General features: G+C 56.3%; 1 protein-coding gene across 3 annotated transcripts in view; it reads right to left on the bottom strand.

Annotated features, from left to right (window-relative positions):
- The window catches only part of SHF (Src homology 2 domain containing F), a 73,709-nt gene that overhangs the window by 14,989 nt on the left and 42,221 nt on the right, over positions 1 to 16,499 (bottom strand). The window contains exons 3-5 of one of the 3 annotated variants that reach the window (XM_073363257.2): positions 15,764 to 15,982; positions 12,181 to 12,318; positions 1,289 to 1,362 (exon numbers count right to left, since the gene is read on the bottom strand). In XM_073363257.2, coding sequence (XP_073219358.2) covers positions 1,289 to 1,362; positions 12,181 to 12,318; positions 15,764 to 15,982 — 431 coding nt within the window. Of the gene's footprint in view, positions 1 to 1,208; positions 1,363 to 12,180; positions 12,319 to 15,763; positions 15,983 to 16,499 lie in introns of all 3 variants that reach the window. The other 2 variants (XM_073363256.2, XM_073363258.2) reach the window with 2 other exon arrangements.

The following is a 16,499-nucleotide window of genomic DNA, read 5'->3' as shown; positions in this document are numbered from 1 at the left end:
GAGAGCTGGGGGGGCAGCGGACTGGGAAAGGCTAGGGAGAGTGCTGCAGAGCTCCAGGAAGGATGGATGGGTGGCTGGCAGCGGGATTCTCTAGACTCACAACAGGCTGAGGGAGGCAGAAGGGAAGGACGCATGGAAGGGGACAGGCTGTGAAGAGGGGTGAAGGAGACTGCTGGGGTTCCCAGAAATAGAGAAGAACATGGAGTGGGGCTGGGCGTGAAAGGAAGTGAAGGGACTATGGAAAGACATTGGAGGGGAAGCAGAGCAGGGCAGTGGGACATAGGGGGGAAGCAGGGCAGGGCGGTGGGAAGTGGGGTAAGGCAGCGGGAGGTGGGGGGGACCAGGGCAGGACGGTGGGATGAGCCGGGGGAGCAGGGCAGGGCAGTGGGACGTAGAGGGGAAGCAGGGCAGGGCAGTGGGAAGCGGGATAAGGCAGCGGAAGGTGGGGGGAGCAGGGCAGGACAGCGGGATGAGTGGGGGGAGCAGGGCAGGGCAGCAGGACAGAAGCAGGGCAGGGTGGCTGGACGTGGCGGGGGAGCAGGGCAGGGCGGCAGGATGCAGGGGGTGAGTGGGGCAGGGCGGCAGGAGTGCCAGCACGGTCGGGCAGTGGGGGGGAACAGGGCAGGGCCGGGGGAATGGGGCAGGAAGCAGGGCAGGACGGTGGGGGGGAGCATGGCAGGGCAGGAGCAGGGCAGAGTGGTGGGGTGGAGTGGGGCAGTGCAGCGGGACACGGGGGGGGGAGCAGGGCAGGGCGGTGGGAGGAACAGGGCAGGTAAGCTGGACGCAGGGGGGGAAGCAGGGCAGAGTGTGGGATGCAGCAGGGGAGCAGGGCAGGGTGGCAGGATGCAGCGGGGGAGCAAAGCAGGGTTGTGGGCTGCAGGGGGGGAAAACAGGGCAGGGTGCTGGGATGCTGCGGGGGAAGCAAGGCAGGGCGGCAGGATGTGGTGGGGAGCATGGCAGGGTGGCGGGGGAAGCGGGGCAGGAAGGAAGCAGGGCAGGGCGGCTGGACACAGGGGGCAGGGGAGGTTATGGAGCATGGTGGAAGGGCACTGTTATGGTTCCCTTGTGCTCAGTCATGGTCCCATGGCCTGGGGCGCTAGGGGCAGTGTGATGGATTAATGGCCTGGCCAGTACCCACAGGCCAGGCCCGCAGGATGAGCAGGGCTGGTTGGGGGGCTGGTGGCGTCCCTGACCGGTACAGGACTCACCACTGGCTCTCCAGAGGCAGGGTGGGGTTGATCCTCTCCCCGAGGGCCGGGCTGGGCTCTGTCTTGGGGTTCCCACTCACGTGTCTGTTCGCAGTTCGGGCCTTCTCCTCCCTGCTGGGCGACGAGTGGCCGTGCCCTGGCCCCTCACAATGGCCTGGGAGAGACAGACACAGTGTCAAGGGGCAGCTGGCAGGCACTGGGTACTGCTCCCCTCCCGCGTCCTGCTGCCCTGCCCAGCTTCCCCCCCATTGCGTCCCGCTGCCCTGCCCAGCTTCCCCCCCATTGCGTCCCGCCACCCTGCCCGGCTTCCCCACAGCTGGGGCACTGAGCCAGCCTGCCAGTTCTGGCTCACAGGCCCCAGTGGGGACAGCGTTGCTGGGCGTCCCCTACACACCAAGTGCTGCACTGGGCCTGGGGGCACGAACCCCACACAGGCCTTGGGGCGCATGCATGCCAGTTCCCATGGAGATGTGCTGTGGAGGTAGGGTGACCAGACAGCAAATGTGAAAAATCGGGACAGGGGGTGGGGGGGTAATAGGCACCTATATAAGACAAAGCCCCAAATATCGGGACTGTCCCTATAAAATCGGGACATCTGCTCCCCTTGTCTGGGGTGGAGGGACCTGCTGCCATTATCAGCCTCCCTGCAGGCACAGGGGAGACACAGACCCTGCACAGCGCACCACTGAGGGGGTGCAGTGCAGCTGCCCCCCGTGCCAGGCCAGGCGTGCCCTTGCTCTGGTTTCACACTGCGCCCACATCGCAGTTTGCACTGGAGCGAGGGAGTGAGCTCCCGCAGCCTGAGCGGTGCCGTGTCAGCACGTGGGCAGCATGGCACAGTGCGGCGTGCCAAGGAATATCGCTGCTGAGAGGCTGCAGTCTGAGGGGCATCGGCTCCACGCAGCCCGGCTCCAGCAGGCAGAGGGCAGGCGCAGCGTGGGGTGCAGGGGAACGCAGGCTGTTGAGCAGGGAGATCAGTGCTCACGCTGCCTGGGCTGGGTGGTGAGCTCAAACCAGGGCTCAGAAGGCGGAAAGAGTGTGGCTGGCTCAGGAGAGGGGGCATGGGAGGGAGTGTGGCAGATGGATTGGGGCACAGAGGCAATATTTCCCAGGGTCCCACGAGGCCTCACTGGGGCGCCTGGCTGCGGAACACAGGAAATAGTCCCAATACAATCATTAAAACTCTCCAGTGCTCTTCAGGGAGGTTTCCTGCCCATTGCAAGGCCCACCCAAGTGGCAACAGGGCAACCTGGGCAGTCTGCAACTCACCCCCCTCAGAGCACAGGCTCCCTGGCCCTGGGCACAGACAGCAAGAACCAGGATCTGGACCAGCGTCCCAACGTCGGAATCTCCCTGCCCAGTGCTGCCCACAACCCCAGGGGCTACGCATGAGCAGCGCTCTGCCCTCCCGGCCTCTTAACACGGTCACACCCAGAACAGTGCATCCTGGCTGAGCTCCATGCAGCCTCACCGGGACGCCCACCCATCCCCACGGCCAGCTGAGCTCCACACAGCCCCACGCCAGCTGAGCTCCACGCAGCCCCACAGCAACACCCGCCTAGCCCACGGCCAGCTGAGCTCCACGCAGCCCCACAGCAACACCCGCCTAGCCCACAGCCAGCTGAGCTCCACTCAGCCCCACAGCAACACCCGCCTAGCCCCACGGCCAGCTGAGCTCCACGCAGCCCCACAGCAACACCCGCCTAGCCCCACGGCCAGCTGAGCTCCACGCAGCGCCCCGGCGACACCCGCCCAGCTGAGCTCCACGCAGCCCCATGGCAATGCCCACCAGGCCCCACAGAGAGGTCTGCCATGGGGCTTGTCTATATGGGACACTCAGGCAAGTTGAGCGGCATTGCCTGGTGATGTGCAGTCAGGGCACAGTAACCCTGGGGGGTGCTCTCTGCCAGCAGTCGGCAGCCATAATTTGCTGTAGCATCCACACAGGGTTGAGGCGCGGTCACCGCACCAGAAGCTAATTTGCCCTCACACCCCTGAGTGTCCCATGCCGGGCTCTGACGAAGCCAGTGTGCAGAACAGACCTGTGGCCAGGGCTGGCGCAGCCCCCACAGCACAGAGCAGGGCATGGCGATAGCACAACACTGTAGGGATCTGCAGCTGCCAGAGCCATCAGCCCCCCTCCCCTGAAATGTTCACTAGCTCCCTGCCTGGGACACACTGGGACACACTGAGCCCCCCATCACCCCCCTAAATGGAGGGGGGGAGGGTAGCTCCATTTTATGGACACCCAGCCAGCCATAAAATCCCTGTTAGTGGCTGTTCTCTACTTGCTTTACCTGTAAAGGGTTAAAAAAGGCCATAGGTAAAAGGAAGGGAGTGGGCACCTGACCAAAAGAGCCAATGGGAAGGCTAGAACTTTTAAAAATTGGGAAAAAACTTCCCCTTTGTCTGTTTTTCTCCAGAGAGAGGGGACAGAGCAGAGACAGGGCTGGAGCGATGCTGTAAAAAGCTGTGGGCCAGGTATGAAATCACCAGATCATACCTAGAAACTACTCATTTGAAACCCCAGGTATGTAAGTAGATCAGGAAATGTCTAGGAAGACGCAAATAGGTATATCTCTTTTATTTCTTTATGGCTTGTGGACTCCTCTGTGCTAACCCCAGGTGCTTCTGTTTTGCTTGTAACCTTTAAGCTGGACCTCAAGAGAGCTATCGTGATGCTTAATCCTTGTAATTGTTTTTTTAAAACCGAGCAAAAAGTCTAAGTTCCAAATGTATTTTCTTTCCTTTTTGTTTTAAATAAAATTTACGTAACAGGTTTATGCATATGTTGTTTAATTAGCTGATGGCAACAGCTGATTTCCTTTGTTTTCTTTCTCAGCTCTTCCCCGGAGGGGGGTGAAAGGGCTTGAGGGTACCCCACAGGAAGGAATTCCCAAGTGCGCCTTCCTGGGTTCTAAAAGGGTTTCTTTGCACTTGGGTGGTGGCAGCATCTACCCATCCAAGGTCAGAGAGAAGCTGTAACCTTGGGAGTTTAATACAAGCCTGGAGTGGCCAGTATTAATTTTTAGAATTCTTGCAGGCCCCCACCTCCTGCACTCGGAGTGCCAGAGTGGGGTATTGGTCTTGACAGCTTCCCCAGAACAGTTCAATTCCACAGCCCCCTCCAGCCGTGCTCAGCCCCCATGGCTCATCCTCCCCACAGCCCCCTCCAGCCATATTCGCCCACACAGCCCCCTTGAGCCGTGCTCACCACCCACAGTCCCCTCCAGCCACGCTCAATGCCACAGCGTTGCAATCCCACTCCCCGCGGCCTCACTCACTCCCCCCCCACATGCAACTTTGCCCTTCCCATAGCCATTCCAAATGCCCCCGCAAAGATCATTTCCCAGCCTGTCGTTTGACCCATCTTTGCATCCCTCCACGGGCTGCCCCTTCTCTATCGCATGAAAAATAAGCTACTGGTCTTCACTTTCAAGGCCCTGCACCACCTAAAGGTCTCATTCTCTAGCAAGATGTCAGCTCCTGCTTCCATGATGCCAGGCTTCATCGCACCACTTGTTACATTTTCACACAAGCCTCTTGGTGCCCCTCTTTCTTTGGAGTTTGTGATGGAATTGCACCCCCGTGTTCACAACAATACAATGATCTTTGCACATGGTAGCATTTGAAAACTCATTTCCTGGTAACTATCACTCCAATAAAATGTGTGTGGCAACATTGTATGTGATGTTCTAAGATTCCCCAGTGTGATGTTCAAAACTCATGCAGCACCAAACTGGTCACGCAGGCCTGTCTTGGCCAGAGGAGTGTGTGTTTGCCTTAATTTGCATTTAAACAGAGTCACCAAGCAGGAAGGGAAAGCAAAGCAAGGCAAGCTCAAAACAGGTGAAAAAGAAACAACAGGGAACATCCTTCCGACTCCGTCTTCTAGTGCCCAGCTGGAAATGTTTTTTCAAGAGAGGGACTGAATCTATTAAAAGATGGGGCAAACATCCGAAGAGACCCCTCCCACTCCCTGCCCATTGCATTCTCTGCACCTGAGAAGACAAAAGGAAACAGCCATTCGACTTGGAGGCGGGTGGTTTCTGACTTAAAGAGTTTGGTCGGTAACCTTGATGGAAGCATGTGGTGAGAAATTTTGCTTGAATTTAATATAGTTTGTTAAATTAGGGCCTAGGAAGCATTTTATCTTTATTTTTCTTGTACAACTTCTGATTGTTGTGCCTCATGACTTGTTCTCACTTAAAATCTCTCTTTGTAGTTAACAAACTTGTGTTACTGTTTTATCTAATCCAGTGTGTTTAAACTGAAGTATGTGGGTAACACTATTTAAAATAATAAACTGATATATTATTCCCTTAAACGAATAACAGACTTGAAATATGTATACTGTCTAGCAGAGGGCTGGGCAATACAGGACATATATTTCTGGGGGGAAATCTGGGACTGGGGGTGGGGTGTGTTGTGCTGCAGTTACACACAGGCACTCAGGGTGTGGCTTGCACGCTGAAAGGCTGTTTGAGTGGCCCAGGTGGAAGCCACTTCAGCAAGGCACCCCAGGTTGCAGGGCAGGGGTGACACAGCCTCCCACTAGTCTGGCTGTCACAGAGTAGCTCCCCATAAACATCCCCCAAAGCTCCCTCATTATCCACCTTCAAATCCCTCCTGAAAACTCTCCTTTGCCGTATGCCTACAGAAAACTAAACAACAGCCAGGCCATGGTGTGCTGAGCTCACTGCCCATTGTGCTGACCAATACAATCTCACTGTTTCTTTGTGCTCCCTCATTGGTCTGTTAGTATCCAAAGTAAGTGGGGGGAAATGGACAGCAATCCATATCAATTAGAAATCAGCAATGGCAGAAAATTAGTAATTGAAGCTAAGGGCATTAGGGAAAAATTCATGGCTGGCAGGGGTAAGGACAATAAGTTTTTAAACTATACTAGCAACAATGAAATCCTAGCATTGGTATGGGCCCATTGTTAGCTGGAGATGGGAACATTCTTTATAATGATGCAGAAAAGGCAGAAGCTTTCCACAAATATTGCTGCTCTCTCTCTTTGGAAAGAAGCAGAATCACCAAATACTTTCTAGTCCATTAGTAATCTAGGAGGATGTTAGAGAATATCTACATAGTCCTGCCTTGAGTGCCGGGGACTGGACTAGAAGACCTCTTGAGGTCCCTTCCAGTGCTACGATTCTACTAGGGATAAACATTATTACACTAGCAGGTCTGGATCACTTGAACCCCAGAGTTCCAAAAGATCTGGCTGAGGGGATCTCTGGCCAGCTGATAATTTTTAATAAATTTTGGAATACTGAGGAAATTCCAGAAAACTAGAAGAGTGCTAATGTTCCAATATTCAAAAATGGCAAGCAGGATGAGCCAGGTAACTATGGGATGATTAATATTGCTGAATGAAAGTTATATATCAAAGAACAATGAGTGCAGGCCATGCCTACAGAATGGGGGACTATATCCTAGAAAGCAGTGATTCTGGAAAGGATTTAGAGATCGTAGTGGACAATAACTGAATGTGAGCTCCCAGTGTGATTCTGTGGCAAAAAGAGTGAATGAGATCCTGGGATGTATAAACAGGGGAGTAGTAAGCATGAGTAGGGCAGTGATTTTTACCTCCATATGCAGCATTAGTCAGACAGACACTGGAATACAGCATCCAGTTCTAGAGCCCACATCTGAAAAATGGGAGAAAAGAGCCACAAAAGGGATGGAGAAAATGCTCTTCGAGGAGAGACTTAAAGATCCCAATCTTCTTATCAAAAAGAAGATTGAGAGGTGACTTGATTATGGTGTATAAGTACCTTCCTGGGGAGAAAAGACTGGATATTCTGGCCCTAGAATCTAGCAGACAAAGGCAGAAAAAGAACCAATAGCTGGAAGCTACCAGACCAATTCAAATCAGAAATCAGACACAAATTGCTAACAGGGAGAGTGATTAGCCACTGGAACAAACCAGCACAGGAATGTTGGTGTCTCTATCTCTTGAGGTCTCTAGATCCGGACTGGGGCCTCTGGGAGATGCTTTAGCCCAACACAAGTTATGGGGTTCAATACAGGGGGAAATGTAATGGCTGGTGTTACACAGCAGGTCAGTCTAGCTATTGGATGGTCCCTTCTGGCCTTAAATGCTATGAATCCACAAATCCGTCACCTCCTGTCTTAGTCTGTAACTGTGCAGGATAGGGACCATCTTTTCCTACTTTCACAGCATCTCAGGGACCATTAGACTGTCGAGTCTGACCTGCTGTATAACACACAGAAAGTTACCCCTGTACTGAGCCCAAGAACTATAGTTAGATCGAAACGTTTCAGCCCTCAGGAGACTCAACGGTTGTGAGCCACAGGCAGAGAACAGGAGTGCTGAGGTGAAACAGTGCCTAAGACCCCTGCAATGGCATGAAATTGGTTAGGCGGGATATGCTCAGATGATACTACACCCCATGCAGCAGAGGAGAGCAAAACCCCTCCAAAGTCTCTTGCAATCTGACCTGGGGGGAAATTCCTTCCTGACCCTAATCTGATCACCCTGAGCATGTGAGCAAGACCCGCTATCTTCTAAGAAAGAAGATTCTCTGTGACACCTCAGAATGCTGGTCCACCCCATCCTGTGCCCCATCTCCAGCTGTGGCCAATCTCTGGTGCTTCAGAAGAAAGTGAAATAAAATCCAGAATACATGGAGCCAATTGTGCATGTGGGGAAAATATTCCTTCCTCACCCCTGGCAGCGACTGGCTGAAGCCCTGAAGCGTGAGACCGGGTTACAGAAAGTAGCACAACGAGGTCTTGGCCCGTGACTGGCACTAGGGCAACACAAATCAGAACGATAACTTTTCCCTGCCAGCACATTGCCACTACAAGAGTGATGTAGTGGTGGGAGTCTGCTATAGACCACCGGACCAGGGGGATGAGGTGGATGAGGCTTTCTTCCGGCAGCTCACGGAAGCTACTAGATCGCATGCCCTGATTCTCATGGGTGACTTTAATTTTCCTGATATCTGCTGGGAGAGCAATACAGCGGTGCATAGACAATCCAGGAAGTTTTTGGAAAGCGTAGGGGACAATTTCCTGGCGCAAGTGCTAGAGGAGCCAACTAGGGGGGGCGCTTTTCTTGACCTGCTGCTCACAAACCGGGTAGAATTAGTGGGGGAAGCAAAAGTGGATGGGAATCTGGGAGGCAGTGACCATGAGTTGGTTGAGTTCAGGATCCTGACGCAGGGAAGAAAGGTAAGCAGCAGGATACGGACCCTGGACTTCAGGAAAGCAGACTTCGACTCCTTCAGGGAACGGATGGCCAGGATCCCCTGGGGGACTAACTTGAAGGGGAAAGGAGTCCAGGAGAGCTGGCTGTATTTCAAGGAATCCCTGTTGAGGTTACAGGGACAAACCATCCCGATGAGTCGAAAGAATAGTAAATATGGCAGGCGACCAGCTTGGCTTAATGGTGAAATCCTAGCGGATCTTAAACATAAAAAAGAAGCTTACAAGAAGTGGAAGGTTGGACATATGACCAGGGAAGAGTATAAAAATATTGCTCGGGCATGTAGGAATGTTATCAGGAGGGCCAAATCGCACCTGGAGCTGCAGCTAGCCAGAGATGTCAAGAGTAACAAGAGGGGTTTCTTCAGGTATGTTGGCAACAAGAAGAAAGCCAAGGAATGTGTGGGCCCCTTACTGAATGAGGGAGGCAACCTAGTGACAGAGGATGTGGAAAAAGCTAATGTACTCAATGCTTTTTTTGCCTCTGTTTTCACTAACAAGGTCAGCTCCCAGACTGCTGCGCTGGGCATCACAAAATGCGGAAGAGATGGCCAGCCCTCTGTGGAGATAGAGGCGGTTAGGGACTATTTAGAAAAGCTGGACGTGCACAAGTCCATGGGGCCGGACGAGTTGCATCCGAGAGTGCTGAAGGAATTGGCGGCTGTGATTGCAGAGCCACTGGCCATTATCTTTGAAAACTCATGGCGAACCGGGGAAGTCCCGGATGACTGGAAAAAGGCTAATGTAGTGCCAATCTTTAAAAAAGGGAAGAAGGAAGATCCTGGGAACTACAGGCCAGTCAGCCTCACCTCAGTCCCTGGAAAAATCATGGAGCAGGTCCTCAAAGAATCAATCCTGAAGCACTTGCATTAGAGGAAAGTGATCAGGAACAGCCAGCATGGATTCACCAAGGGAAGGTCATGCCTGACTAATCTAATCGCCTTTTATGATGAGATTACTGGTTCTGTGGATGAAGGGAAAGCAGTGGATGTATTGTTTCTTGACTTTAGCAAAGCTTTTGACACGGTCTCCCATAGTATTCTTGTCAGCAAGTTAAGGAAGTATGGGCTGGATGAATGCACTATAAGGTGGGTAGAAAGCTGGCTAAATTGTCGGGCTCAACGGGTAGTGATCAATGGCTCCATGTCTAGTTGGCAGCCGGTAACAAGTGGAGTGCCCCAAGGGTCGGTCCTGGGGCCGGTTTTATTCAATATCTTCATAAATGATCTGGAGGATGGTGTGGATTGCACTCTCAGCAAATTTGCGGATGATACTAAACTGGGAGGAGTGGTAGATACGCTGGAGGGGAGGGATAGGATACAGAAGGACCTAGACCAATTGGAAGATTGGGCCAAAAGGAATCTGATGAGGTTCAATAAGGATAAGTGCAGGGTCCTGCACTTAGGATGGAAGAATCCAATGCACTGCTACAGACTAGGGACCGAATGGCTAGGCAGCAGTTCTGTGGAAAAGGACCTAGGGGTGACAGTGGACGAGAAGCTGGATATGAGTCAGCAGTGTGCCCTTGTTGCCAAGAAGGCCAATGGCATTTTGGGATGTATAAGTAGGGGCATAGCGAGCAGATCGAGGGACGTGATCGTTCCCCTCTATTCGACATTGGTGAGGCCTCATCTGGAGTACTGTGTCCAGTTTTGGGCCCCACACTTCAAGAAGGATGTGGATAAATTGGAGAGAGTCCAGCGAAGGGCAACAAAAATGATTAGGGGACTGGAACACATGAGTTATGAGGAGAGGCTGAGGGAGCTGGGATTGTTTAGCCTGCAGAAGAGAAGAATGAGGGGGGATTTGATAGCTCCTTTCAACTACCTGAAAGGGGGTTCCAAAGAGGATGGCTCTAGACTGTTCTCAATGGTAGCAGATGACAGAACGAGGAGTAATGGTCTCAAGTTGCAGTGGGGGAGGTTTAGATTGGATATTAGGAAAAACTTTTTCACTAAGAGGGTGGTGAAACACTGGAATGCGTTACCTAGGGAGGTGGTAGAATCTCCTTCCTTAGAGGTTTTTAAGGTCAGGCTTGACAAAGCCCTGGCTGGGATGATTTAACTGGGAATTGGTCCTGCTTTGAGCAGGGGGTTGGACTAGATGACCTTCTGGGGTCCCTTCCAACCCCAATATTCTATGATTCCATGACTTCTGTGTGTGGGGGGGGGAGTGGGGGAGGTGGGTACAGCAGCTGTTCTGCACCCACTGCCCCTTGCAGCCCAAAGCCAGCTTTTTGCCTACTTTTCTGACAGCCCCACTGGGCATCAGAGAGGCAGGAATGAGCTTAGAGCCACCTCAGAGATCGGCCTGCTGGTGGATATTATTTCCTCACAGGATGATTCTTGCTTCCCTCTCCTCCTGAGGGTTCATTATCGTTACTTAGCAGCACAGCCCTGCTGCACAAGTGCCCTGCTGATCACCCAGCCATGGCAAGATTCCCCTTTGTGCTGTCCTGACACACTGGTCCTGGCAGCCGCACCAGTGGTGCAGAGCAACAGGAAGTGGGACTGCTCACAGGATTAGCCTCCTCCACCACCACTTGGAGCGGGGTTTGGGAAGCCTGCTCCATCACTGCCATCCTCCAGCACAGCACGGCAGGTTCCCCACACCCCCCTGCAGGAACTAACCCCCGCTTCCTGCCTTTCTGCTGGGGCATTGGACAAACACTGCCCCTGTCCACACTGCCTAGCGCGACCGGGGTTCACTCTGCACCAGCCCGCCTCATTCATGGCAGGGCCCTGCAGCCACGCTCAAGCTGCCCTAATCCATCTCCGCTGCCATGCCCTCTGGGTACCGACCCCATAGTTCCCAGCACAGCTACCAGAACAGTGCATTCTGGGGGATTCGGACAGTGCATTTTGAGGAAGCCTGGACGAGGCAGGTCCTGGCCTGGCTGATCGCGCCATTCCCAAGGGACCAGCCCTGGCTGTGCTGCCGGCTCAGCCCGGAAGACAAGGTCGCCTCCCAGCAGGGCCAGTGAGTGTGGCCAGGAGGCAGGGCTTGGGGGAGTGGGTTTGTGGGAAATCTGGGGGGGGGTGCTGGGCTGTGAAGGGGCAGGGAGGATCTGTGTGCATTGGGGCACTAGGGAATGGGGGTTCTGTGGGGTGCTGGGCAGCTGTGGTGGGGCTGTGGGCAGGGGTGGTGTTGTGCAGAGTGCTGTGCATTTGTGGGTGGAGCTGTGGGGTGCTCGGCATAGTGGATCCAGGGGGTCTCTGGCCATAGGGAGTCGGGGGGTGTTGGGCAGGGGAGAGGGGGGCTGTGTGGTGTGGCAGGGCCTGCCCCAGAGGGGAAGTGGCATGCTGGCAGCACAGGGCTGGGCAGGCCACTGTGCGTCTGGCAACTGCCAGTTTATAAATAGTGCCCTTGCATTGGGCAGAGCAGGGCCGCCCCTGCCATGCATGTCCCATTGCCTCTGGCTGGCCCCTTGCTCTGGGGACCTCCCCGTGCCATGCTCCACTGCCTCCATGGGGGCCTACAAATATGCTTGGCACCGGGCCCACAAAAGATTAATCCGGCCCTGCTCTTGCTGGCACCATTAAGGACGTCCAGCGAGCCCCTATGCCAGGCAGCTGCTGCCGCTCAGCCCCTGAGAATGGGTATGTGTTAGGGGAACCCACGCAGCTGCCCATGTGGGGCAGGGAGCCATGCGCTGCACTGGCTGGAGCTTCCCAGCAGCCCCCCAGGTTGTGGGAGCGTGTGGCCCTGGGCACAGTTGAGGGCGACTCACCGTTCATGTCTTCGTGGTTGTGTTGGGGCTGGCTGGGGTGCGCAGGGGCATGGGCCTCGCCATCGGGGGGGCTTGTACCGCTGTCGAGCTGTCCCACAGGGGGAGGCCACGGCAAGTCTTTGATCACTTTGATCTCAACTGGACAGAAGCAGCAGAGGCGGGGAGGTGGGGGGGAGAGAGAGAGAGAGAGCACGCGCACGTGAGCTGGCTGAAGCTGTCCCAGCACCCAGGGTCCAGAGGAGGTAGGCAGGAAGTGGTGTGGGGAGAGCGGAGGATGGGGGGAGATGCTGAGTCCCCACGTGCCCAGCCCCACACTTGGTTTCCAGCTCCTCTCTGCAGGCTGGCACTCCCAGGCTGGTCAAGGCTGCAAACCAGCACCTGCCCTAGATGCCAGTGTGCAGGGCAGTGCCTAGATGGGGCAGGGTGAGAGGCACAAGGTGAGTCACGGGAAATACCTGGATCTTCCTGCTGCACCGTGGGGCCAGGGCCCAGGCAGTTGTTAGGGCAGCGCTACACACGAGAGGAGCTCTGCTGGGGGCACAGCCCTCAGCAAACAGCCCTGCTGCACCCACAGCCTGGCAGCAGCTGCCCCACTACAGACCAGCGCAGGGGGCTGCCTGGGCCAGGGAAGAGACAGGGACAGATCGTCAGCATCCCAGCACACCATACGTCTGGCTCTCGCAGCACTGTGGCCCCTGGGCGGGAGCGTCTGGCCACCCAGACTCAGTGCTCCCAGCTGTGCCCCCGCATCCACCCGGGCTCTTGCCAGAGAGCAGGGGACACCCAGACCTAAAGCCCATTCTGGATAGCCCCAGTGCTGCACCCACCCCTCCCAATCACCCCGTCCTCGTTGGCAGGTGCTCTCCAGCTCCCCATGACAGCCTTGTGACCTCTCCCGGAGCTCTGCACAGACTCCCACAAGCCCACTCTCCTCCCACCTGGCTGGCACCCATCCACATTCCTACCATGCTCCCCCTCCTGGGGTCCTGCCCCCTCCACAGCTCAGTAGCTCCCAATTCTGCCAGCCCCTGAAGCACCCCTGTCTGCCCCTCCTGCCTGCAGCCCAGGCTGGTCCCTGGCTCCTAGCTGAGAGGAAAGGGGGGGGCACCTGACTCCCTGGGCTCCCTCTCCTTGGCCTGTCCCGCTCAATTCCATCTCAGCACCTCTTGAATCCTACCTCAGAGCATGGCCATGTCCCCCTCTCCTCAATCTCCTGGCTGGTCTCCCTTTTTCCCAGGCTCTTCCTACCCCAGCACTCCCAGATGGCCAAGGGGGATTGTGCTGTGGTGCTCATGGCTGGTGCATGGCTGCTGCGGGCCAGCAGAGTGGGCAGCAGAATTCGCTGCACCCCAGGCCCGAATGGTGCCCCGCCTCCAGAGACAGCGCAGTGGCCCAGGAAATGGGGCCATGCCCGTGGGATGGCTCGGGGTTAGTGCCAAGCCCTCAGCTCCATGGGGGTGCAGAGCCTGGTGCTAAGGGAGTGAGCACGGAGCAACCGTTATCACACACACCGAACTCAGCTGAGTGAGCAGAGCCCCGGGGGACTCTGCATAGCACGGGACCAATCCCCTCCTGCCACCCCAGGGTGCTGTTACAATGTGCCATGCCAGCCCCACATCACTCCTCCAGATAATCAGGGACAGCAGCAAGCCAGCCCATGCCCAGGAGGCCAGCCCCTGCACAGCCTGTGCACAGGGGAAACCGCCCACCTCTTCTACTGACATCTCTGCAGGGGGCTTTCCTGGGGGGGGTACTGCTCCAGGACACTGGGGCTTGGGTGTACAGTCCTGGGCTGACAGGACTGCGGGGAGCGGTGGCGTGCACTCGCCCAGCCCCCTGGCTGCAGCTGACATGATGAGCAAGGGACATGGAGGCCACACCCAGCTCCACTGCCATGGCTGGCTGGTCGGGAGGGAGAGGCCCCATGTCCCCCACCCCGACGCAGTGCACAGGAAGAGGTGCTTGCAGGAAGTGCCTGACTTGGGGTGTGGGATTGGGCAGGACAGGCACTAGGTTATATCCTCAGTAGCAGGCCAGCCTTCCCCCTCCCCCTACTTGTGGGACTCAACCCCTGATGCCCCTCTTAACAATACCTATAAGAAAGCACCTGCCTGAGGAGTGAGATCCCGGCCTTGACCGCATGTTAACTGTGGTGCTTAACAATGGCCACTCAGACACTGCCTGTGGGATGCTTCACTGCTGGTCACATGCTGCCAGGATTGATTTATTAAGCACTGGTACCAGCTTGGTGAGGTTGGGCCCTGCCCCACGGACGCATGCTGCCTGATGGAAAGATGGCGAGACAGGGCTTTGAGACCACCCAGGCAGAGCTGGGAGGTAGAGCGGGAGCCCAGAGCTGTGACAGCAGAGGGCTGTGATTGCTGGGCACCAGCAGAGCAGATCCCCACCCCAAGCAGGAGCCAGGAGCTCCAGGGTAGGGCATGCAGCGAGGCACCTGTTCTGCCCCATGCTATGGGGAGTGGGAAGGGTGCAAGCCCAGTGCTAATGGGAGGGCGTTGCCCCAAGGTCTGGACAAAGAATGGGTATCCACCAGGGAGATGGGCTGTGTGGACCCAGAGGGAAGGGGATGGGGTTCTCAGGCAAACCCAAGGAAGCTGGGGAGCCTCCAGCGAAGCCGAGGAATCAGGAATCAGTGAGGCTGGTGCTGAGCCCCAACCCTGGCTCATGCCCGATGCCACTGGCACCCTGCAGCAGAGACGGGTGCCCAGGCCCAGGCAGCCTCGGTCCCCATCACTCACTCACATGCCCTGGCACAGCTGAGCTATTGCAATTAAACTGCAGCTAAGATAAGAGTTGGGCAATTAGCGAGCGCTGCTGGGGGAGCCAGGCGCTAATGTGCTGCATGGATTTCCCCATTAGCCAGCCCAAACGTGATCAATCCCCAGCAGGGAGATAAATGGTTGGGGGGAAGGGGGCTGGGACTCCCAAGCCGAAGGCCCAGAGACAGCCAAGGGCAGCGGCTCCAGGGCAGGGAAGCCCAGGAGGTGGAGCAGTGGAGGTCCTGTCCCTGGGGCAGGAGCACTATGCAGGGAAGAAGGGAACAATAACATGGCAGTCAGCAGGGCCCTAGGGATCTGCCATCCCCCCCGACCCCCAACACCAGGGGCTGAAACTCTGGGGTCCACGATCAGCCAGGCAGAACAGACAGGAGTTGGTTCCCAGGGAGGCGCAGAGCAGACGGGCAGCTTCACCGCAGAGACTGACAAAAAGTTTCCTTGCCAGGGCCCAAGTCCAGAATTCCCATGTGAGCGGCATGGGTGCCCATGCCCCACCGCTGGAGGGCTCAGAGCCACACCAGGAAGCCTGGACACTGAGTCAGGCAGCAGAAGGCAATGAGTGCGCATGTGAGCCCAGGGGCGGGGCAGGGCAGGGAAGGCTGGAATTGCCCCATGCCACACGGAAGGGGGGGCCACAGGGAGCCCCTAAGAATGGGGTTCCTGGAGCATGAGACCCAGGGGGGTACTGGCAATGTGAGGCCTTTCCAGGCTGACCCAGCAAGGCTGCCCCTGCCAGGCCAAAGCAGCTGAACGCTATGCCAGGACCCTGCCCCTGCCACCCTCACCTGCAAAGGCCTTGGAGATGCGCTCCTTCTTCCACTCCCAGGGCTGGTCATACTCCTCGGGTGGGCGCTCATCGTCCTGGGGCAGCCGCGACTCCCTGGGCCGGGCACAGGATGGGCGCTCGCTGTCTGGGGGTAGCCCATTGGGCACCGGCTCATAAGGTGTGTCGTACAGGGGCAGCGGCTGGGCAGGGGCCTCGAGGGAGCCCTTCAGGCGGATCTCTGGCAGGAGGGAGAAGGGAGAACACCATGAGCTCTTTTCCAAATCCTGACCATGTCACTGAGCGGCTGAGCCCCCTGCCCCGCATGGCTCAGGGCTCCGTCACCAGCTGCAGTCACAGCTTGCCAAGCTCCCTCCACGCTGGGCCAGGGCTGCCACCTGCAGTGCCAGGGCTGGGGCTGGATACAGAGACCCAGGCGGCGTGAGAGGCTCTCTGGAGCATTGGAGACGTTTCGCTAAACAAGACTGAGTGCCAGAACATAAGAGAGTTACCTGTGATGTGTCGGGCTTGGGCCCCACCTAGTGGGATGCCCAGAATATCCCTGTGCCCTGCATCCCAGCCCCTGATCCCAGGGTTCCCATGCTCCAACTCTGCTTCCCATAATCCCCAGCCTGCAAGGTAAAGAACCCTGTACACACCTTCCAGAGAAGCCAGGAACCGTAGAGAGGAACGACTGGCCCTGGAAGAAGATACAGGGTTTTTTCCCCATAGATTCTAAGGCCAGAAGGGACCACTGT

This window comes from Lepidochelys kempii, chromosome 10 (genome assembly GCF_965140285.1).
Source record: "Lepidochelys kempii isolate rLepKem1 chromosome 10, rLepKem1.hap1, whole genome shotgun sequence".
NCBI lineage: Eukaryota > Metazoa > Chordata > Testudines > Cheloniidae > Lepidochelys > Lepidochelys kempii.
The sequence above is the reverse complement of the archived record's forward strand: the minus strand, read 5'-3'. Positions and strand labels throughout refer to the sequence as shown.